This window comes from Salmo salar, chromosome ssa04, assembly GCF_905237065.1.
Source record: "Salmo salar chromosome ssa04, Ssal_v3.1, whole genome shotgun sequence".
Taxonomy (NCBI): Eukaryota; Metazoa; Chordata; class Actinopteri; order Salmoniformes; family Salmonidae; genus Salmo; species Salmo salar.
In genome coordinates, this window is record NC_059445.1 from 35,148,313 (window position 1) to 35,172,103 (window position 23,791).

Consider the following 23,791-nt stretch of genomic DNA (forward strand, 5'->3'; position numbering starts at 1 on the left):
ATAAGACTCATAAATATAAAAAATAACAAAAACAAATAGAAACAAATTGTAGTTAATAAATACAAATAAACCATTTAATCAAATGATTACACAATTACCCCATTGCTAACAAAAGACACACAAATAAAACTAAATTGCACAAATCCTATCACACAATACACAAATAGAATAACACACTTATAAAGTGTTGAAGAACTATTGTACATTGAACATATAATATAAAATATAGAACACAACATGCAACAATTTCAAGGATTTTACTGAGTTAAAGTTTATAAAAGGACTTCAGTCATTTGAAATGAATTCATTAGGCCCTAATCTATGGATTTCACATGACTGGGAATACAGATAAGCATCCATTGGTCACAGATAGGGTAGGGGTGCGGATCAGAAAACCAGTCAGTATCTGGTGTGACCACCATTTGCCTCATGCATGGAGTTGATCAGGCTGTTGATTGTGACCTGTGGAATGTTGTCCCACTCCTCTTCAATGGCTGTGCGAAGATGCTGGATATTGTTTGGAACTGGAACATGCTGTCATACATGTCGATACAAAGCATTCCAAATGTGCTCAATGGGTGACATGTCTGGTGAGTAAGCAGGCAATGGAAGAACTAGGACATTTTCAGCTTCCAGGAATTGTTTACTGATCCTTGTGACATGGGGAAGTGTATTATCATGCTGAAACATGAGGTGATGGCGGCGGATGAATGGCACGACAATGAGCCTCAGGATCTCGTCACAGTATCTCTGTGCAATCACATTTCCATCGATAAAGATGCAATTGTGTTTGTTATCCGTAGCTTATGCCTGCCCATACCATAACACCACAGCCCCCATGGGGCACTGTGTTCACAATGGTTCTCCTATGGGGACAGCCAAAGAACCCTTTTAGGTTCTAGATAGCACCTTTTTTTGAATAGGGTACACACACACACACTAACGCATGCATGCACGAACACATGCAAACACACACAACACACAGAAACCTAAACACAGAAACTCAAAACACACCCATTGATACCACACATTTATACTGTGACATTGTGATGTTTTGATGTTCACGTGCGCTGTATTTGTTCCTTAGGTGTACAACACCATGTACAGAGCATTCCCTCGGCGCTTTGTTCTGCCCCTCAATGTGACCAACAACACACCGACAGGTGTGAACCTCAACACACGTCCCGCCAGCTCTGCCACTTCTTTCAAAACAGCCATAGATAAGGTATGCTGAAAATGTGCAAGTTTCTATCTATATGTCTTGATGTTAGTGATATTTTGGTATGTTGGAAATGTCCATGTTTCTGTATGTGTTGTTGTTAGTGCTAGTTAGGTATTTTAGAAATGTGCGTGTTTCTGTACTCTGTGTCTTTGTTTTTCTGTGTTCTTTGTGTGAGAAAGATATGGCCAGGGGGATGAGTTTTCTTCACCTTTTGTTCGTGTGAGAACGATCAGGGTGGGGCGGAGTTACTGTACTTAACTGTCAACGTATTTTATTTTTGTATATGTTTTCGACCTTCTCAAGTGTGACAACAAAATAAGTGTTTGTGGAGAGTTCCAGTGTACTTATTATCGTACTGTGGTGATTGTAGTGCAAACTATCTAGATGCTCTGGAACCTTTCCCCTGCCAAGTCTGGTTGTTGATGACAGTTTTTTGAAACATGATAGTGGTTCTCAACATTACAGTTGTAAGTTTGGACTTATTCCATGTATTATACAATGGGGGAAAAAAGTATTTGATCCCCTGCTGATTTTGTACGTTTGCCCACTTACAAAGAAATGATCAGTCTATAATTTTAATAGTAGGTTTATTTGAACAGTGAGAGACAGAATAACAACAACAAAATCCAGAAAAACACATGTCAAAAATGTTAGAAAATGCTTTGCATTTTAATGAGGGAAATAAGTATTTGACCCCTCTTCAAAACATGACTTAGTACTTCGTGGCAAAACCCTTGTTGGCAATCACAGAGGTCAGACATTTCTTGTAGTTGGCCACCAGGTTTGCACACATCTCAGGAGGGATTTTGTCCCACTCCTCTTTGCAGATCTTCTCCAAGTCATTAAGGTTTTAAGGCTGATGTTTGGCAACTCGAACCTTCAGCTCCCTCCACAGATGTTCTATGGGATTAAGGTCTGGAGACTGGCTAGGCCACTCCAGGACCTTAATGTGCTTCTTCTTGAGCCACTCCTTTGTTGCCTTGGCCATGTGTTTTGGGTCATTGTCATGTTGGAATACCCATCCACGGCCCATTTTCAATGCCCTGGCTGAGGGAAGGAGGTTCTCACCCAAGATTTGACGTTACATGGCCTCGTCCATCGTCCCTTTGATGAGGTGAAGTTGTCCTGTCCCCTTAGCAGAACCCCCCCCCCAAAAGCATAATGTTTCCACCTCCGTGTTTGACAGTGGAGATGGTGTTCTTGGGGTCATAGGCAGCATTCCTCCTCCTCCAAACACAGCAAGTTGAGTTGATGTCAAAGAGCTGCATTTTGGTCTCATCTGACCACAACACTTTCACCAGTTGTCCTCTGAGTCATTCAGATGTTCACTGGCAAACTTCAGACGGGCATGTATATGTATTCTTGAGCAGGGCAACCTTGCGGGCGCTGCAGGATTTCAGTCCTTCACGGCGTAGTGTGTTACCAATTGTTTTCTTGGTGACTATGGTCCCAGCTGCCTTGAGATCATTGACAAGATCCTCCCGTGTAGTTCTGGGCTGATTCCTCACCGTTCTCATGATCGTTACAACTCCACGAGGTGAGATCTTGCATGGAGCCCCAGGCCGAGGGATATTGACAGTTCTTTTGTGTTTCTTCCATTTGCAAATAATCACACCAAATGTTGTCACCTTCTCACCAAACTGCTTGGCGATGGTCTTGTAGCCCATTCCAGCCTTGTGTAGGTCTACAATCTTGTCCCGGACATCCTTGGAGAGCTCTTTGGTCTTGGCCATGGTGGAGAGTTTGGAATCTGATTGATTGATTGCTTCTGTGGACAGGTGTCTTTTTTACAGGTAACAAGCTGTGGTTAGGAGCATTCCTTTTAAGAGTGTGCTCCTAATCTCAAAACGTATTTCCCTCATTAAAATGCAAATCAATTTATAACATTTTTGACATGCGTTTTTCTGGATATTTTTGTAGTTATTCTGTCTCTCACTGTTCAAATAAACCTACCATTAAAATTATAGACTGGTAATTTATTTGTCAGTGGGCAAACGTACAAAATCAACAGGGGATCAAATACTTTTCCCCCCACTGTAGCTCCATAACATATATGACCTACAGACAAACAAATATATATATATATATCAGTACCAGTCAAAAGTTTGGACACACATACTCATTCAAGGGTTTTTCTTTATTTTTACAGATTTCTACATTGTAGAATAATAGTGAAGATATCAAAATTATGAAATTATACATATGGAATCATGTAGTAACCAAAAAAGTTTTAATTTTAGATTCTTCAGAGTAGTCACCCTTTGCCTTGATGACAGCTTTGCACACTCTTGCCTGTCCCTTAGTAAACTTATGGAAAAATAGTGTTTGACCAGATACAATGCTATTTCACAGTAAACAAATTGACAACATACTTTCAGCACGCATATAGGGAAGGACACTCAACAAGCACGGCACTTACACAAATGACTGATGATTGGCTGAGAGAAATCGATGACAAAATGATTGTTGGGGATGTCTTGTTAGACTTCAGTGCAGCTTTGACATTATCGATCATAGTCTCCTGCTGGAAAAACGTAAGTGTTTTGGCTTTACTTGTCTAACAGAACACAGAGGGTGTTCTTTAATGGAAGCCTCTCATTTATATTCCAGATTGAATGGTTATGGGTCTAAATAAATAAATGCTATAGCCTACCGCCATTGCGCACGTTCACTCTTTCAAATTACCTGTGAGTTCTATTGGGCTGCTGTTTTTAACATTCAGCAAAAAAAGAGCTTGCATCCCTCTTCGCATAGTCTTTTGGTATGAGAAAGGAGAGTTTTCTAAGTAGAGGCCTGAGGAGCACAGGTGTTAATAATTTATTATAATTTATCTGTTTCTCTGAGTTATTTATCCCAGGAAAAGGGAGTGGTTTTGGGCGGTAAATCTCGGTAACCAGGTTCCTGCCATTCAACCCTAGTATGGAGACAGTTATGATATACAGGTAACTGCCAAAATAAAGGATACACCAATATAACGTTTCTTAATGGGGCGTTGGGCCACCACGAGCCACCAGAACATCTTCAATGCACCTATATGTATGGTATAGATGTGTCTGGAACTCTATTGAAGGGATGCAACGCCATTCTTTCAAGATTAATAATGACCACATTTGGTGTTTTGCTGATGGTGGTGGAAAACGCTGTCTCAGGCGCCACTCCAGAATCTCCCATAAAGTGTTCAATTGGGTTGAGATCAGATCCCTATACTATGAATCAGGTTTGAGGAGTTAGTACAACTCGGGATAACCGGTACCACAAAAGTTGCTTTTAGCGAGGTACATTTCTATGGCAACAAAACCTTCGGAACTAACCTGCTTTGGGTAGGCTAACTCAAGGCTAACTCCATTTATCCTGAATCAAGTATCACCTGCTCTTTTCATGACAGACTGGCCAGGTGAATGCTATGATACCAGTTGAAGCTCGCATCCGCTACAAGACCATGGTGCTTGCCTACGGAGCCGTGAGGGGAACGGCACCTCCGTACCTCCAGGCTCTGATCAGTCCCTACACCCAAACGAGGGCACTGCGCTCATCCACCTCTGGCCTGCTGGCCCCCCTACCTCTGAGGAAGCACAGTTCCCGCTCAGCCCAGTCAAAACTGTTCGCTGCTCTGGCACCCCTATGGTGGAACAAGCTCCCTCACGACGCCAGGACAGCGGAGTCAATCACCACCTTCCGGAGACACCTGAAACCCCACCTCTTTAAGGAATACCTAGGATAGGTTAAAGTAATCCTTCTAACCCCCCCCCAAAAAAGATATAGATGTACTATTGTAAAGTGGTTGTTCCACTGGATATCATAAGGTGAATGCACCAATTTGTAAGTCGCTCTGGATAAGAGCGTCTGCTAAATGACTTAAATGTAAATGTATGATCCCTTATTGATGTCACCTGTTAAATCCACTTCAATCAGTGTGGATGAAGGGGAGGAGACAGATAAAATAAGGGTTTTTAAGCCTTGAGACATGGATTGTGTATGTGTGCCATTAAGAGAGTGAATGGGCAAGACAAAATATTGTGCTTTTGAACAGGGTATGGTAGCAGGTGCCAAGCGTACTGGTTTGTGTGTGTCAAGAACTGCAATGCTGCTGGGTTTTTCACGCTCAACAGTTTCCCATTTGTATCAACATTGGTCCACCACCCAAAGGACACCCAGCCAACTTGACACAACTTTGGGAAGTTCTCCACACCCCAAATAATTGAGGCTGTTGTGGTCAAAAGGGGTCCAACTCAATATTAGGAAGGTGTTCCTAATGTTTGTAAACGCAGTTTATAATCCATAGATGGCAGTTCCGTTTCAAGTCAAGACTTGCAACCATTGCTAGTGTACAGTCAAATTGCCTGGGTTAGAGTTTCCAAAACCCTTCTATGGATTATATGTCTATGGCCACAACACAACAAGCTGTTCCACAGATAGAAGGAGCAATAGGAAAATAAATGTGCTTGCGCATTGATAAGCACATCAAAGACTGCATTAATGATAAGCAATAAAATAAAGACGAAACATCTAAAAGCTTATTTCACACCATAGCCTGCTGAAATTGCAAAAATATTGCACTGACTCACCCATGAATTAATTGTCTCAATGAAGAGTCCGGAGTTCGACTAGCCACGTGTGACATGCACGCGCAGGTACAAGCCTGCTAAAGTTAGTGGCAGGCGGGCGAGCAATATCCACTGTCATAATGCGGATTAAGCCTGACCTGGAATGTGAAGCTAACTGAAGTGGTCTAGCTTTATAAAAGCCTGAGTAGATCTAGCTTGCTCGTAGTACACAACTCTGGCGACTGAGACACACACGCTTTAAACCCCCTGTTCTCCTTTGAGACCCCTCTTTCAAAGTCACTGAGTACATTTACATGCACACTAATAATTCTATATGAAACTGATTATGGCAGCCAGCAGATAATACAATAGTGTCAGCTTTCTTTAAATCATTGAAGGGAATCAAGTTTCCGGCTTTTACCTATTATCAACTCTTGTTCAGCTTGGTCTCTTTGTGTCCTGGTCAGGTGGTGTGCCAGTTTGAGGATCTCCATGGAGAGGACCTTTATGAGTATGGAGGTCTGGAGTTCCCCCAGATCAACTACAGCAAGTTCAACACGCGGCCCTATCGCTACTTCTACGGCTGTGGCTTCAGACACCTGGTGGGAGACTCACTCCTCAAGATTGACCTGGAGGGAAAGAAAGTCAAGGTGAGTTTTGTAACAAAAGTAATGCTACTCTGTCACAGAGAGTTTCTTTTGGACAAATTCAGGTATGTTTATCCTCGTTTTGTTCCAGTCACTTCTGTTTAAGAAATGTTTTAACAAAATCGGCGGAATGAATATACCTCTGATCACCCGTAAACACAGTTCAGTTTCATAGCAGCCATGTTGTATACGTTATGCACCCTCCTCCTTTCACTTGTGGAGTTCAAATCACAACACATCAGCTGTATGTGACCAGGCAAAAAAAAACTTTCCAAGCCAAACTCCTACACACAGCCTACATCGTTGTTACCATATTAGCTAACGTAACGTCATAGTCAGCATAGCTAATAGAACTAACGCGTTAGTAAACCCACTACAATCATGCTGTAACGTTACAGTGTACAGTAAGTAAGCAGTTACACTGCCCGGCCCCGGTGACAATAAATTAGTAAAACGAAAAGCTTACCTTGACTTGAAATAGTTTGTGTTGTGTTGGATAATAATAGCCAGCTAGCTAACACAGCATCCCTCTGTTTGAGCAGGGTGTTTCAGTAAGCTAAACTAGCTAGCTGCATTTGCTAGCTAAGTGAGTGAAACTGAAAAAAATACTCTGTATTTCTCTTGCTTCTCCTTCATTTAGGAAGAAATGAATTTCTTCAACTGTTTTTCTTTCTCTCACTTTGAGTCAACTACTCACATTTGATGCACTGCAGTGCTAGCTAGCTGTAGCTTATGCTTTTGGTACTAGATTAATTCTCTGATCCTTTGATTTGGTGGACAACATGTCAGTTCATGCTACAAGAGCTCTGATAGGTTGGAGGACGTCTTCCGGAGGTTGTCATAATTACTGTGTAAGTCTATGGAAGGGGGTGAAAACCATGAGCCTCCTAGGTTTTGTAAAGAATGTACCCAGAGGAGGAAGGAAGCTGTCTGTCCTCCGGCTACACCATGGTGCTATGCTACAGAGTGCTGTTGAGGCTACTGTAGACCTTCATTGCAAAATAGTGTGATTATATTTAGTATAGTTTTATCTAGAAAAGGCTAACTTTAATGTTTTACAATTTACATTTTTCATGAAATTCACTGAGGATGGTCCTCCCCTTCCTCCTCTAAGGAGCCTCCACTGCATTGAAGCTGGGTCGGAATATCTTCCTGCCCATCGTGTAGACTGTTGTTGGGAGGACCAATGGCAGAAGTCTTAAAGCGATGTCACCTTGTGTATCTGGAGAGAAGAATGTTAAGTGAATGACTTGATTGTTTCAGTCAAAACATGAATTGGCATCTGAGGCACCAACAGCATGGACATTTCAAACTATACCTGCACTTCGAAGCGAAGATCTTGGGCTTGCTTCTCTCAGTTTTTTGTCCTTGAAGACCATGATCCAGTCATCAGTGAGTTTCCCCAAGCAGTCCGGGTTTGAAATGTAATCCTGAGCAATCTGTAGTAAAGCAGACAAACAATTAATTAAGTATTTAACAATCAAAAACATAATTGACAAAAACAATTGACGACTTAGCATTTACCAACATTAATGACATCACACTTGCTCAGATCCACATGTTCTCACCGTATCCACACACAATCCTTTTTCTAATGTTTTGGAGACTCTGCCCCATATGACTTCAAATTGTGTTATGTTGTAGCCAGACAAACAAGTACTTTTCCATTGCAGTTAATCAATGGTTTAGCTAACACCTAACTCTTTAAGTCCTCCTGACTTACAGTGCCATCGGAAAGTTTGAAGACCCCTTGACTTTTTCCACATTTTGTTATGTTACAACCTTATTCTAAAATTGATTAAATTGCTTTTTTCCCTCATCAATCTACACATAACACCCCATAATGACATAGCAAAAACAGGTTTTTAGAAATGTTTGCAAAAGTATTAAAAATAAAAAACAGAACATTTACATATGTTTTCAGACCCTTTACTCAGTACTTTGTTGAAGCACCTTTGGCAGCGATTACAGCATCGAGTCTTAGGTATGACGCTACAAGCTTGGCACACCTGTATTTGGGGAGTTTCCCCCATTCTTCTCAGCAGATCCTCTCAAGCTCTGTCAGGTTGGATGGGGAGCGTTGCTGCACAGCTATTTTCAGGTCTCTCCAGAGATGTTCGGTCGGGTTCAAGTCCGGCCTCTGGCTGGGCCACTCAAGAACTTTCAGAGACTTGTCCCGAAGCCACTCCTGCATTATCTTAGCTATGTGCTTAGGGTTGTTGTCCTGTTGGAAGGTGAACCTTAGCCCCAGTCTGAGGTCCTGAGTGCTCTGGAACAGGTTTTCATAAGGGATCTCACTGTACTTTGCTCTGTTCATCTTTCCCTCGATCCTTACTAGTTTCCCAGTCCCTGCCATTGAAAAACATACCATGATTCTGCCACCACCATGCTTCACGGTAGGGATGGTGCCAGGTTTGCTCCAGACGTGACTCTTGGCATTCAGGCCAAGGAGTTCAATCTTGGTTTCATCAGACCAGATAATCTTGTTTTTCATGGTCTGAGAGTCCAATAGGTGCCTTTTGGCAAACTCCAAGCAGGCTGTCATGTGCCTTTTACTGAGACGTGGCTTCCGTCTGGCAACTAACATAAAGGCCTGATTGGTGGAGTGCTGCAGAGATGGTTGTCATTCTGGAAGGTTCTCCCATCTCCACAGATGAACTCGGGAGCTCTTTCAGAGTGACCATCGGGTTCTTGGTCACCTCCTTGATCAAGGCCCTTCTCTCCCTATTGCTCAGTTTGACTGGGCGGCCAGCTCTAGGAAGAATCTTGGTGGTTCTAAAATTCTTCCATTTAAGAATGATGGAGGAAACTGTGTTCTTTGAGACTTTCAATGCTGCAGACATTTTATGGTACCCTTCCGCAGATCTTTGCCTCGACACAATCCTGTCTCGGAGCTCTACGGACAATTCCTTCGACCTCATGGTTTGGGTATTGCTCTGACATGCACTGTCAACTGTGGGACCTTATATAGACAGGTGTGTGCCTTTCCAAATCATGTCAAATCAATTGCATTTACCAGGTGGATTTACAGGTGGACTCCAATTTGTAGAAAAATCTCAAGGATGATCAATGGAAACAGGATGCACCTGAGCTCAATTTGGAGTCTCATAGCAAACCAAATAAAATTGTATTGGTCACATACACATGGTTAGCAGATGTTCTTGCGAGTGTAGCGAAATGCATGTGCTTCTAGTTCCAACAGTGCAGCAATATCTAACATGTAATCTAACAATTCCACAACAACTACCTAATACACACAAATCTAAGTAAAGGAATGGAATAAGAGAATATATATATATATATATATATATATATATATATATATATATATATATATATATATATATATATATATGGATGAGCAATGACAGAGCAGCATAGGCAAGATGGAAACAGATGGTATAAAATGCAGTATATATAGTACATATGAGATGAGTGATGCAAGATATGTAAACATTATTAAAGTGGCCAATGATTTGTAGTCTGTATGTAGGCAGCAACCTCTCTGTTTTAGTGATGGCTATTTAACGGTCTGATGGCCTTGAGATAGAAGCTGTTTTTCAGTCTCTCGGTCTCAGCTTTGATGCACCTGTACTGACCTCGCCTTCTGGATGGTAGCAGGGGGAACAGGCAGTGGCTCAGGTGGTTGTTGTCCTTGATGATCTTTTTGGCCTTCCTGTGACATTGGGTGCTGTAGGTTTCCTGGAGGGAAGGTAGTTTGCCCCTGGTGATGTGTTGTTCAGACCGCACCACCATCTGCAGAGCCTTGCGGTTGTGGGAGGTGCAGTTGCTGTACCAGGCGGTGATACAGCCCGAAAGGATGCTCTCAATTGTGCATCTGTAAACATTTCTGAGGGTTTTAGGTGACAAGCCAAATTTCTTCAGCTCCTGAGGTTGAAGAAGCGCTGTTGCGCCACTGTCTGTGTGGGTGGACCATTTCAGTTTGTCCAGCATGTGTACACCGAGGAACTTAACTTTCCACCTTCTCCACTGATGTCCCATCGGTGTAAATAGGGGGGTGCTCCCTCTGCTGTTTCCTGTAGTCCACATTCATCTCCTTTGTTTTCTTGACGTTGAGTCAGAGGTTGTTTTCCTGACACCACACTCCGAGGGCCCTCCCCTCCTCCCTGTTGGCTGTTTTGTCGTTATTGGTAATCAAGCCTACTACTGTTGTGTTGTCTGCAAACTTGATGATTGAGTTGGAGGCGTGCATGGCCACTCAGTCATGGGTGAACAGGGAGTACAGGAGGAGGCTGAGCATGCACACTTGTGGGGCCCCAGTGTTGAGGATCAGCGAAGTGGAGATGTTGTTTCCTTTCTTCACCACCTGGGGGTGGCCATCAGGAAGTCCATGATCCAATTGCACAGGGCGGGGATGAGACCCAGGGCCTTAAGCATAATGTTGAGCTGGAGAGTACTATGGTGTTGAATGCTGAGCTATAGTCAATGAACAGCATTCTTACATAGGTATTCCTCTTGTCCAGATGGGATAGGGCAGTGTGATGGCTATAGCATCAACTGTGGACCTATTGGGGCGGTAACCAAATTGAAGTGGGTCTAAGGTGACAGGCAAGGTGGAGGTGATATGATCCTTGACTAGTCTCTCAAAGCACTTCATGATGACAGAAGTGAGTGCTACGGGGCGGTAGTCATTTAGTTCTGTTACCTTTGCCTTCTTGGGAACAGGAACAATGGTAGCCATCTTGAAGCATGTGGGGACAGCATACTGGGATAGCGAGAGATTGAATATGTCCGTAAACACACCAGCCAGCTGTACTGTTCATGCTCTGAGGACGCAGCTAGGGATGCTGTATGGGCCGCCAGCCTTGCGAGGGACAACACGTGTAAATGTCTTACTCACGTCGGCCACGGAGAAGGAGAGCCCACAGTGCCTGGTGCGGGCTGCGTCGGTGGCACTGTATTATCCTCAAAGCAGGCAAAGAAGGTGTTTAGTTTGTCTAGAAGCGTGACGCCGGTGTCCGTGACGTGGCTGGTTTTCATGTTGTAGTCTGTGATTGTCTTTAGACCCTGCCACATGCATCTCTTGTCTGAGCTGTTGAATAGCGACTCTACTTTGTCTCTATACTGACAGCTTGTTTTATTGCCTTGCAGAGGGAATAACTACCCTGTTTGTATTCGTCCATATTCCCAGTCACCTTTCCATGGTTAAATGCAGTGGTTCGCGCTTTCAGTTTTGCGTGAATGCTGCCATCTCTCCATGGTATCTGGTTAGGGTAGGTTTTAATAGTCACGGTAGGTACAACATCTCCAATACACTTCCTTATTAACTCACTCACCGAATCAGCGTATACATCGATATTATTCTCTGAGGCTACCTGGAACATGTCCCAGTCCGCGTGATCAAAACAATCTTGAAGCGTGGATACTGATTGGTCAGACCTGCATTGAATCTTCCTTAGCACGTGTACATCCTGTCTGAGTTTCTGCCTATAGGAAGGGAGGAGCAAAATGGTGTTGTGGTCTGATTTTCCAAAAGGAGGGCGGGGGAGGGCCTTGTATGCATCGTGGACGTTAGAGTAGCAGTGATCCAACGTTTTACCAGCGTGAGTGCTACAGTTAATATGCTGATAGAATTTAGGTAGCCTTGTTCTCAAATTTGCTTTGTTAAAATCCCCAGCTACAATAAATGCAGCCTCAGGATAAATGGTTTAGTTTGCATAAAGTCCAGTAAAGTTCTTTGAGGGCCGTCGTGGAATCGGCTTGAGGGGGGATATACATGGCTCTGACTTTAACTGAGGAGAATTCCCATGGGAGATAATACGGTCGGCATTTGATTATGAGGAATTATAGGTCAGTTGAGGTCCAGTATGTTGTTACAATTACACCATGAGACATTAATCATGAAACATACACCCCCGTCCTTCTTCTTCCCGGAGAGATGTTTATTCCTGTTGGTGCGACACACAAAGAATTCAGGTTGCTCTACCGCCTTCGACAGCATATCCCGAGAGAGCCATGTTTCTGTGAAACAGAGTATGTTACAATCCCTGATGTCTCTCTGGAAAGCAACCCTTTTGTCTAACTTTGTCTACCTAATTTTGTCAACCTTGTTATCTAGAGACTGGACATTTGCAAGTAATATACTCAGAAGCGATGCGTGGAGTGCACGACTCCGAAGACTGACCAGAAGACCGCTCTGTCTACCTCTTCTCCGGCAGCGTTTTGGGTCAGTCTCTAGAATCAGTTCAAACGCCCTGGGTGGTTCGGACAAAGGATCCGCTTTGGGAAAGGCGTATTCCTGGTCGTAGTGCTGGTAAGTTGACGTTGCTCTGATATCCAAAAATTCTTCCCGGCTGTATGTAATAACACTTAAGATTTTCTGGGCTAATAATGTAAGATATAATTATTTTTTTTAACTAAATGCTGCAAAGTTTCCTAAATGACTAGAAGTGATGGAGCCCTCTCTGTTGGCCACCAAAGGTTCTGAATACTTATGTAAATAAGGTATTTCTGTTTTTTATTTTTAATACATTTCAAACATTTGTAAAAACTTTTTTTCGCTTTGTCATTATTTGCTATTGTGTGTAGCTTGATGAGGATTTTTAATTTTTTATCCATTTTAGAATAAGGTCGTAAAGTAACAAAATGTGGAAAAAGTCAAGGAGTCTGAATACTTTCAGAAAGCACTGTAGCGCCACTATTCCTATTCATAATAATATTAATAAATATACAATTATTTAAAAAAATGTAAATCAATCAATATATTTCAGTTTAACAATAATATTTGTTGTAATATTTGTTCTGTCTTTTCTGTAGAATAAAATGTAAATTGTAACCAGCTTTGTATGGCTTGTTTAAGAAAGGGTGATACTTTGAACAAAGTTTATTTTCAATTAATCAGAAATGAGAAGTTGTATTCTGTGTAAATGCAAAAAGGCCACATTTTTTACCAAGTAGGGGCACATTTTGGTAATCTACTGCACAACCTGTTTGGGTTTAAATGTAATTTATGTATGAGTGAAGTTTTTAGTGAGAGGTTTAATGCTTTAATATTTACATTTCAGTCCCCAAAACTCAGATTCATTATACAATTAGGCATGGTTCATTTTATCTAGCTTTGCTGCTAATTCTTTGTGGCTATCTAGCTAGCTAACAGTAGTAACTAGCCAGTTAACGTTAGCCCTATTGACTTACTATGGGCTTGCGAGCTACGCACACTACAGGGAGTATTGAAGGCAGATAAACATGCCATAATTAACACAGTGTTTATGTATTAATGTATCAAGAGAAAATATTGTAGACAGGCAACATATGAGATGTGAATGGGCAGCATTTCATTCCGAAGTCGTAGTTTATTTTCTCTCACTTCAGCTCAAATAATGGCTGCCATTGATTTCAAGAAATGTTGTGTAATTTTTTTTAGATGGTTGCATCATATTTCTGTGCATACTCGCCGTTGAAGCTTGCATCGATACATGCTACAAACGAGTATGTGTCCGAGAAATGCCCCTCTCTGCTCCATTTTGCATACTTTGATTTGGACTCTGACCCTCCCATGTTTCAATTTGCGTGTGGTCTCAGAGCGCAGTAGTATGCAGAGCGCAGTAGTAAGCATTTTGAGAAACACCCCCAAGTGCTTGTCTGCAAAGTTTGATAATGTAGTGCTGATCAATTCCATTCGAGATGTGTAACCATTTGTTTTCCTCAGCATGGCTCATGTCCTCATGGTAAGGGATCTTTTCCCGAATCCAGCTTGGATAAGCTCCAACTCTTTTGCTGGTGAGGGGGTAGTCTCTGAATTCCTGTTCAATAGGTTCACATTGAAACTAAAAGGCCTCCAGGCGTTTGCAGCTCTTCCAGGTGTCCAATAGGCATTTTGAAATCTCCTGCTGCCCTGCTGCTGCTGGACCTGAGCTGTATCCTGACTCAGAGTTTGTGTCAGCCCATTGTTAAAACTCTATTCTGCTGATACAATACTGGCATACTCCTCTTTCTGTTGAACACAAATTACAATGATTATTAAAAACATATGAATATACCCAGTGGGGAACCGTCAGGGCCCTCTACGAACTCAGAGGGCCTAAGGACAGTTACAAATCTGTATATATTTTTTTTATATTATAATTTGTAATTTTGTTTTCATTGATTTAATATTTTTTTGTCTTAATTGTATTCATCTTCCTATTGAATTTCTTCAGTTTGTGTTGGAAAAAGAAGGGACTACCAAATAATCTCTCTTTGGTAGTCTCTTGGTAGAAATAATCTAGCTGGGCTCAACGCTCATTGGCTAGGCCCTCAAGCTTTGAATAGAAGGCACCAGCCAACGTCATTGACATTGACTTCAATTAGAGCAGAATTTTGGAATGACAATAGAATCAACCAATCACAAATTGTCTTGTAAAAGGTGGCACAATTGTAGGATGCCTCAATGCCCTCTAGAGGCCTTAAGTATACGTCACTAATTCAGATCCAATAGCGAGCCTTATCTTGTTTTCTCATGCTTGAGCCTAGCTAGCTGGCTAGCTTTTTGTAGTAAGTGTATGTAATGATGGCGATGGCAACTTCAGAGAAAGTAATAGAGGACGATGTGGTGGCTAAATTTTTAGCATCGCCCTTTTCAAGACTAACTTTTAATGAAAAGTTAAATCTTGGACAGACCAGGAGACCAACTCCTGCACTGCCTGGTTTGGTGCAACAAGGAAAGAGTGTTGAAAGGCATTTTCAAGTTAATAATTATGAGAGCTATCCATGGATAACCAGCTGTGAGCTGACAAAAAAGCTTTACTGTTGGAATTGCCAACTCTTCAGCACCGATAATAGCTCAACCTGGACAACTGGTTTCAGAGATTTTGCCTGTTTGACAAAGTCAGCACTTCGACACCAAAACTCAGCTTAACACCTGCAAGCTACAGTGAGATTAAAAACATTTGGGGAAACAAGAGTAGACCTTCTTCTTAACGAGCAGCGGCGCAATGAGACACTTGCTCACAATGATAAAGTCAGGCACAACAGGGATATTCTAAAGCACCTTGTGTTTTTAGTTGTTTTTTAGGCAAGTAAGAATTGGCATTCAGAGGACATGATGAGTATAAAGAATCAGCTAATAAGGGAAACTACTTGGAAATACTGGATTTCTTGGCTGAGTATGACAGCACATTAAACTGCCATTCGGCTACGGCTACCATGTTCACAGGCACTTCCAGCTAAATCCAAAATGACCCAATACACGTGGTCACAAATGTAATGACAGATGTCATGAAGAAAGAATTGAAGAAAACCCCCTTTGTAACCATCATGGTTGATGAGACGACAGACATCAGCAATGTAGCCCATATGTCTTATGTGTTGCGCTAAACTACCAATGGTGGTGTGAAGGAAAGGTTTTTCAAATTTGAAGATGTAATGAGGATAAACAGGCAGAAGCTGTTGCTGCCCGAATTATCAGCTTGTTAGTGAAGTGTGAATGCACAGCCAAAGTTGTGACACAGTGTTAAGATGGGGCCGCAGTCATGGCCTCTGGTAAACGGAGTACAAGCCTAGGTGAAAGAAACTATCCTGCAAGCTCTGTTCATTCATTGCTATGCGCACACTCTTAATCTGGTGGAGTCACAAGGTGCTGTTAAACTAAAAGAATGTAATAATTTTTTTCTCATCTTGGTGGCCTAGCAGCGTTTTTCTCAAGATCTGTCAAATGAACAAAATGAACAAAACGGATGAAATATGCCAGCGAAGACTACCCAGAGTGCCGCCAACACGATGGAACTTCCTCACGCTTAATTAATTTGCACTGTGTACGAAAAAAAGGCGGAACTCATTGAACTCTCTAAATACATAGACCATCACTATGACTTTGATGAAGACACCGTTCACAGCGCAGATGGATACATGATGCACCTGACAAGCTTCGAGTTCTGCTTCCTGCATTCTACTCCATATTTGCATACTCCGACGTGCTATTTGGAATATTGCAGAACAGGGAGTTTGACATGCAGTTCTGCTTGTCCAGGGTGGACGACTTCTGCAACACCACAGAGAGGGAAAAAGGAACATTTGATTCCATCTATGAGGACACTGTGAGTGAGACCGGAGTTCCAAGGGGGCGCAGGACACATATGCAAGGAGAAGTTCGTGGGCGGTACCAACAGCTACGCAGTGCGATCATCAACAACGTTATCACTCAGCATGAAAGGCTCTTGTTCCTTGCCCTCCTTGACCCACAACAGTTCCCAATATATAGGGAAATGCCAAACTTTCCAAACGCTGCGTTCTCAAGTCTCGAGGAAAGATATGGCCCTAGTTTTGATTTGCCCTGGCTTAAAACACCGTTATGTACTCAATGTCTGACTTCGAGGGTAAGAGCCCGGATGATCTGTTCCACTTTCTCCAGCAGAAGAGACTAATTGATAGAATGCACCAATTGTATTTGTTTCCCCTGTCTAGTTTTGAACATTCCGGTGTCCACTGCATCAGTAGAAAGAAAAATGTTCTGCACTAAAAAGAATCAAGACATATTCCACGAACACCCCTGGACATGCCCGACTGTCAGCCCTGGCTTTGATCTCAATCGAAATATAATTAATTTAAAATAATTTAAAATCAAAAGACAAGCTACAGTTGAAGTCGGGAGTTTACATACACTTAGGTTGGAGTCATTAAAACTCATTTTTCAACCATTCCACAAATTTCTTGTTAACAAACTATAGTTTTGGCAAGTCAGTTTTAAAACATCTACTTTGTGCATGACACAAGTAATTTTTCCAACAATTGTTTGAAGACAGATTATTTCACTTATAATTCACTGTATCACAATTCCAGTGGTTCATAAGTTTACATACTAAGTTGACTGTGCCTTTAAAACTTCTTATGGATCAAATCCCGTTAGAGGGATCGATTTGACAACATCCGGTGAAATGGCAGAGCGCCAAATTGAAAATAAATTATTTGAAATATTTAACCTTCATACAATCACAAGTGCAATACATCAAAATAAAGCTTAAATTCTTGTTAATCCAGCCACCATGTCAGATTTCAAAAAGGCTTAACGGCGAAAGCAAACCATGCTATTATCTGAGGACAGCACCCTATCAAACAAACACATGACAATCATATTTCAACCCGCCAGGCGCGACACAAAACTCAGAAATAACGATATAATTCATGCCTTTCCTTTGAAGATCTTCTTCTGTTGGCACTCCAATATGTCCCATAAACATCACAAATGGTCATTTTGTTCGATTAATTCCGTCGTTATATTCCCAAAATGTCCATATATTTGGCGCTTTGATTCAGAAAAAGACCGGTTCCAACTCGCCCAAAATGACTACAAATGATGTAATAAGTTACCTGTAATCTTGGTGCAAACATTTCAAACAACTTTCCTAATCCAACTTTAGGTATTTTAAAACGTAAATAATCGATAAAATTTAAGACGGGATAAACTGTGTTCAATAGCAGATAAAATCAAAGTGGAGCGAGCTTCAGGTCGGCGCCCCAAACAAAAAAGTACACTTGGCTCTACTCTCTGAAAGGAAAGGGCTACTTCTTCATTACTCAAAAGAAAAACATCAACCAATTTCTAAAGACTGTTGACATCTAGTGGAAGCCATAGGAACTGCAAGAATATTTCTATTAAAACGGGCTTGCCATAGAAGCCTAATGGAAAAAAGATTGACCTCAAAAAACAAATTCCCTGGATGGATTGTGCTCGGGGTTTCGCCTGCCAAATCAGTTCTGTTATACTCAGACATTATTCAAAAAGTTTTAGAAACTTCAGAGTGTTTTGGAAAATCAAAAGAAATCAGCCAAGACCTCAGAAAACAATTGTAGACCTCCACAAGTCTGGGTCATCCTTGGGAGCAATTTCCAAACGCCTGAAGGTACCACGTTTATCTGTATAAACAATAGTATGCAAGTATAAACACCATGGGACCACGCAGCCATCATACCGCTCAGGAAGGAGACGCGTTCTGTCTCCTAGAGATGAACGTACTGTGGTGTGAAAAGTGCAAATCAATCCCAGAACAACAGCAAAGGACCTTGTGAAGCTGCCGGAGGAAACAGGTACAAAAATATCGATATCGACATAACCTGAAAGGCCACTCAGCAAAGAAGAAGCCACTGCTCCAAAACCGCCATAAAAAAAAACTACGGTTTGCAACTGCACATGGGGACAAAGATCGTACTTTTTGGAGAAATGTCCTCTGGTCTGATGAAACAAAAATAGAGCTGTTTGGCCATAATGATCGTTATGTTTGGAGGAAAAAGGGGGAGGCTTGCAAGCCGAAGAACACCATCCCAACCGTGAAGCATGCAGCATCATGTTGTGGGGGTGCTTTTTTGCAGGAAGGAATGGTGCACTTCACAAAATAGATGGCATCATGAGGCAGGAAAATTATGTGGATATATTGAAGCAACATCTCAAGACATCAGTCAGGAAGTTAAAGCTTGGTCGCAAATGGGTCTTCCAAATGGACAATGACCTCAAGCATACTTCCAAAGTTGTTGCAAAATGGCATAAGGACAATGAAGTCAAGGTATTGGAGTGGCCATCACAAAGCCCTGACCTCAATCCTATAGAAAATGTGTGGGCATAACTGAAAAAGCGTGTGCAAGCAAGGAGCCTACAAATCTGACTCAGTAACACCAGCTCTGACTGGAGGAATGGGCCAAAATTCACCCAACTTATTTTGGGAAGCTTGTGGAAGGCTACCTGAAATGTTTGACCCAAGTTAAACAATTTAAAGGCAATGCTACTGTTAGGTTCTTATTTTTCAGAGTAAATAACCCACGTACACTAGAGAAGATTTAACCAAGTTGAATTCTTCCCAAAGTTGCTGTACCGCTGTAATCAGACATCCCAACATTTGTCCCATCCAGATATTTATATCCCACTTAAGACACTTCTCCTGTCCTCTCCAATCCTTACATTTTATGGTTCTACGGGAAGAAGGTAACCAGATAATAAACCCTGATTTCTCACTTAAGGGGAACTGACCTCACCCCTCATTTGCTGACCTCAACCCCTCCTTCATCTAATCAAGAGAGGTACATCTTTCTCCCCTGTATCAACACGTTGCTCTCCTCTCCTCCATCAAACACATTCCAAAGCCTTCTGGCTTTCCACAGAGAACCCTTAACTTTCTCCTTTAATTCTATGCTTCTTCTCTGTCATTTATTTCATATCTCAATGTTCAAAATGTTGAACCCAATGTGATGAAATGAATATGGGAATGTGATGAAATGAATAAAAGCTGAAATAAATCATTCTCTCTACTCTTATTCTGATATTTCACATTCTTAAAATAAAGTGGTGATCCTACCTGACCTAAGACAGGGGATTTTTACTAGGATTAAATGTCAGGAATTGTGAAAAACTGAGTTTAAATGTATTTGGCTAAGCTGTTTGTAAACTTCCGACTTCAACTGTATATGAACCTGCCATTGCCCATTTCATACAGAAGGACAGGAGAATGGACTTCGTTTTTATATGATAATCATAATGGTGAGTGGACTTTTTGTTTTCATCTACAGCTTTGTTTTTGTTGCTATGTCATTCATATCATTTTGAATACAATGTGTAAAATATTATTTCAACTTTATATCACTGGTTGTGTGGTAAAAACAAAGGTAATGATGTTGCTATTGGAAGTACTGGGCACATGACATTTTGTGTTGTGGTGCATTTTTTTTTATTGTTGCATGCTGGAGATAGAATACAGCACAACTTTTTTCTCTCTGACAATGTGTGTAGTTGTGTTTGAATTTATTCCGCCACTATTTGAGTGACTGTTTGTTTTGGCAAATGTTTATTTTCTTCTAACGTGGTTCCTGCTATCGATATTTGCAACTGTTGTGTACGTGTGCTGCTTCTGTGAGCCACAGCCGAGGCGTTTGAATCTGTCATCAAAGAATTGCTTCTCCTACATAGGTCTGCAAAAGAAAGGTCTTAAGTCATGCTCTGTATGCACAGGCATCCGAGTTCTCTATCTATATGTATGACGTCAGATATTTTTCCGCAACTGAGGGACTAGCTCCAATAGTCACAGTTCACCACTGGATATACCCTGAACTGGGCTAGGTTGCCCGTGGCCCTGTTAATGACATGATGTACCTGCTAGCCTAGCTAACTGACGTTACTTTTCCAGGGCAGCCAACTTTTGAAGATGGCTTGGAGTGAGATGTTCCATTTTGAATGTCATTGGCTCCACCCCTTCAATACAGCCTATTCTCATGACTTAGAAAAATGCATATTTTCAAAGACACAAGTTGGCATATCAGATTTCAAATAGCCTAATTAATTAATAACCTTTTTTTATGACTGTTTTTCTTTCTGCTGGCATTTTGTATTTATATTTTGAATTCACAGCTCATCTGAAAAAAAGAGCCCTTGGTCTCAGTATGACTCACTGATTTAATAAAGATTTAATAAAAAATGGGATTTGCTAAGCAAACTTTCCATTCTAAATCTTCAACCTTGTTCTTCTTCTGAACGCTACTCCTTAAGTAAAGATTGCACCGGAGGGGATGAATGTCGTCTTATCGGCTCTTGTTCATAACTTGTTTTGTACATAATGTTAATGCTACCGCCTCTTATGACCGAAAAGAGCTTCTGGACATCAGAACTGCGATTACTCACCTCAGTTTAGACAAAGAGTTTTTCTTCAATGAGTCGGACGGGAGGGATATACTACAGACACCCGACCAGGCCCAGATTCCCGTCATTCGCTGGAGAAGGAAACTGAGATTTTGCGGAAAAAGATCAGGGTGCCATGTGAGGATCAGGCGAAGAGTGGCTAATCTGCCTTTGCCTTCCATTCTGCTAGCTAATGTTCAATCGCTGGAAAATATATGGGATGAACTGAAAGCACGTATATCCTACCAACGCCACATTAAAAACTGTAATATCTTATGTTTCACCGAGTCGTGGCTGAAAGACGACATTAAGAGCATACAGTTGGCGGGTTATACACTCTATCGGCAGGATAGAACTGCAGCCTCTGGTAAGACATGGGGCGGGGGCCTATGTATATATGTAAACAACAGCTGGTGCACGATATATAAGGAAGTCTCCGGATCTTTCTGGCCCGAGGTAGAGTATCTCATGATAAGCTGTAGACCACACTATCTACCTAGAGAGTTTTAATCTGTATTTTTTGTAGCTGTCTTCATACCACCACAGACCGATGCTGGCACTGAAACCACACTCAATTAGCTGTATACCGCCATAAGCAAACAGGAAAACGCTCATCCAGAGGCGGTGCTCCTAGTGGCCGGGGACTTTAATTGCAGGGCAATTTAAATTAGTTTTACCTAATTTCTATCAGCATGTTAAATGTGCAACCAGAGGGAGAAAAAAAAATTCTAGACCACCTTTACTTTACACACAGAGATGCGTACAAAGCTCTCCCTCGTCCTCCATTTGGCAAATCTGACCATAATTCTATCCTCCTGATTCCTGCTTATAAACAAAAACTAAAGCAGGAAGCACCAGTGACTCGGCCTATAAAAAAGAAAGTGGTCAGATGAAGCAGATGCTGAAGTACAGGACTGTTTTACTAGCACAGACTGGAATATGTTCCGGGATTCTTCCGATGGCTTTGAGGAGTACAACACATCAGTCACTGGCTTATCAATAATTGCATAGAAGATGTCATCCCCACAGTGACTGTACACACATACCTTAACCAGAAGCCATGGATTACAGGCTACATTTGCACTGAGCTAAAGGGTAGAGCTGCCGCTTTCAAGGAGCGGGACTTATAAGAAATTCCGCTATGCCCTCCGACGAACCATGACAGGCAAAGCGTCAATACAGGACTAAGATCGAATCATACTACACCGGCTCCGATGCTCGTCGGCTGTGGCAGGGCTTGCAAACTATTACAGACTACAAAGGGAAGCACAGCCGCGAGCTGCCCAGTGACGCGAGCCTACCAAATGAGCTAAATAACTTATATGCTCGCGTCGAGGCAAGTAACACTGAAACATGCATGAGAGCAACAGCTGTTCCGGACGACTGTGTGATCACGCTCTCTACAGCCGATGTGAGTAAGACCTTTAAACAGGTCAACATTCACAAGTCTGCAGGGCCAGACAGATTACCAGGACGTGTACTCTGTGCATGCGCTGACCAACTGGCAAGTGTATTCTTTGATATACCAACATGTTAAAAGCAGACCACCATAGTCCCTGTGCCCACGAACACTAAGGCAACCTGCCTGAATGACTATCGACCCATAGCACTCACATCTGTAGCCATGAAATGCTTTGAAACGCACATCAACACCATTATCCCAGAAACCGTAGACCCACTCAAATTTGCGTACCGCATCAAAAGATCCACAGATGATGCAATCTCTATTGCACTCTACACTGCCCTTTCACACCTGAACAAAAGGAACACCTTTGTAAGAATGCTATTCATTGACTACAGCTCAGCGTTCCACACCATAGTGTCCTCAATGCTCATCACTAAGCTAAGGACTCTGAGACTAAACCCCTCGCTCTGCAACTGGATCCTGGACTTCCACCCCCGGTTGGTAAGGGTAGGTAACAACACATCCACCACACTGGTCCTCAACACCGGGGCCCCTCAGGGGTGCGTGCTCAGTCCCCTCCTGTACTTCCTGTTCACTCATTACTGCACGACTCCAACACAATCATTAAGTTTTCTGATGACAACAGTGGTAGGCCTGATCACCGACAACGATGAGACAGCCTATAGGGAGGAGGTCAGAGACCTGACCGTGTGGTGCAAGGACAACAACCTCTCCCTCAACGTGATCAAGACAAAGGAGATTCTGGACTACAGGAAAAGGAGGACCAAGCACGCCCCCATTCTCAATGACGGGGCTGTAGTGGAGCAGGTTGAGAGCTTCAAGTTCCTTGGCATCCACATCACCGACAAACTAACATGGTCCAAGAACACCAAGACAGTCTTGAAGAGTGCACGACCAAAACCTGTTCCCCCTCAGGAGACTGAAAAGATTTGGCATGGGTCCTCAAATCCTCAAAAGGTTTTACAGCTGCACCATAGAGAGCATCCTGACAGGTTGCATCACTGCCTTATATGACAACTGCTCGGCCTCCGACCGCAAGGCACCACAGAGGGTAGTGTATGGCCCAGTACATCACCAGGGCCAAGCTTCCTGCCATCCAGGACCTCTATACAAGGCGATGTCAGAGGAAGGCCTTAAAAATTGTCAAAGACTCCAGCCACGCTAGTCATAGACTGTTCTGAGCGTTTGCATCTTTGTATACTACTATGCTACTTAAATCTGGCGTTTCAAATTGTATTCTGATAAAAAGGTACAAATCAAATTGTATTGGTCACATGCACATGGTTAGCAGATGTTAATGCAAGTGTAGCGAAATGCTTGTGCTTCTAGTTCCGACCATGCAGTAATATCTAACAAGTA

General features: G+C 42.2%; 1 protein-coding gene across 6 annotated transcripts in view; it reads left to right on the top strand.

The window, feature by feature from the left end:
• The window catches only part of bco2b (beta-carotene oxygenase 2b), a 124,029-nt gene that overhangs the window by 75,500 nt on the left and 24,738 nt on the right, over positions 1-23,791 (top strand). For all 6 annotated transcript variants that reach the window (XM_014195690.2, XM_014195691.2, XM_014195692.2 and 3 more), the window contains 2 exon segments: positions 1,088-1,225; positions 6,234-6,416. In XM_014195690.2, the coding sequence (XP_014051165.1) occupies positions 1,088-1,225; positions 6,234-6,416 (321 nt within the window).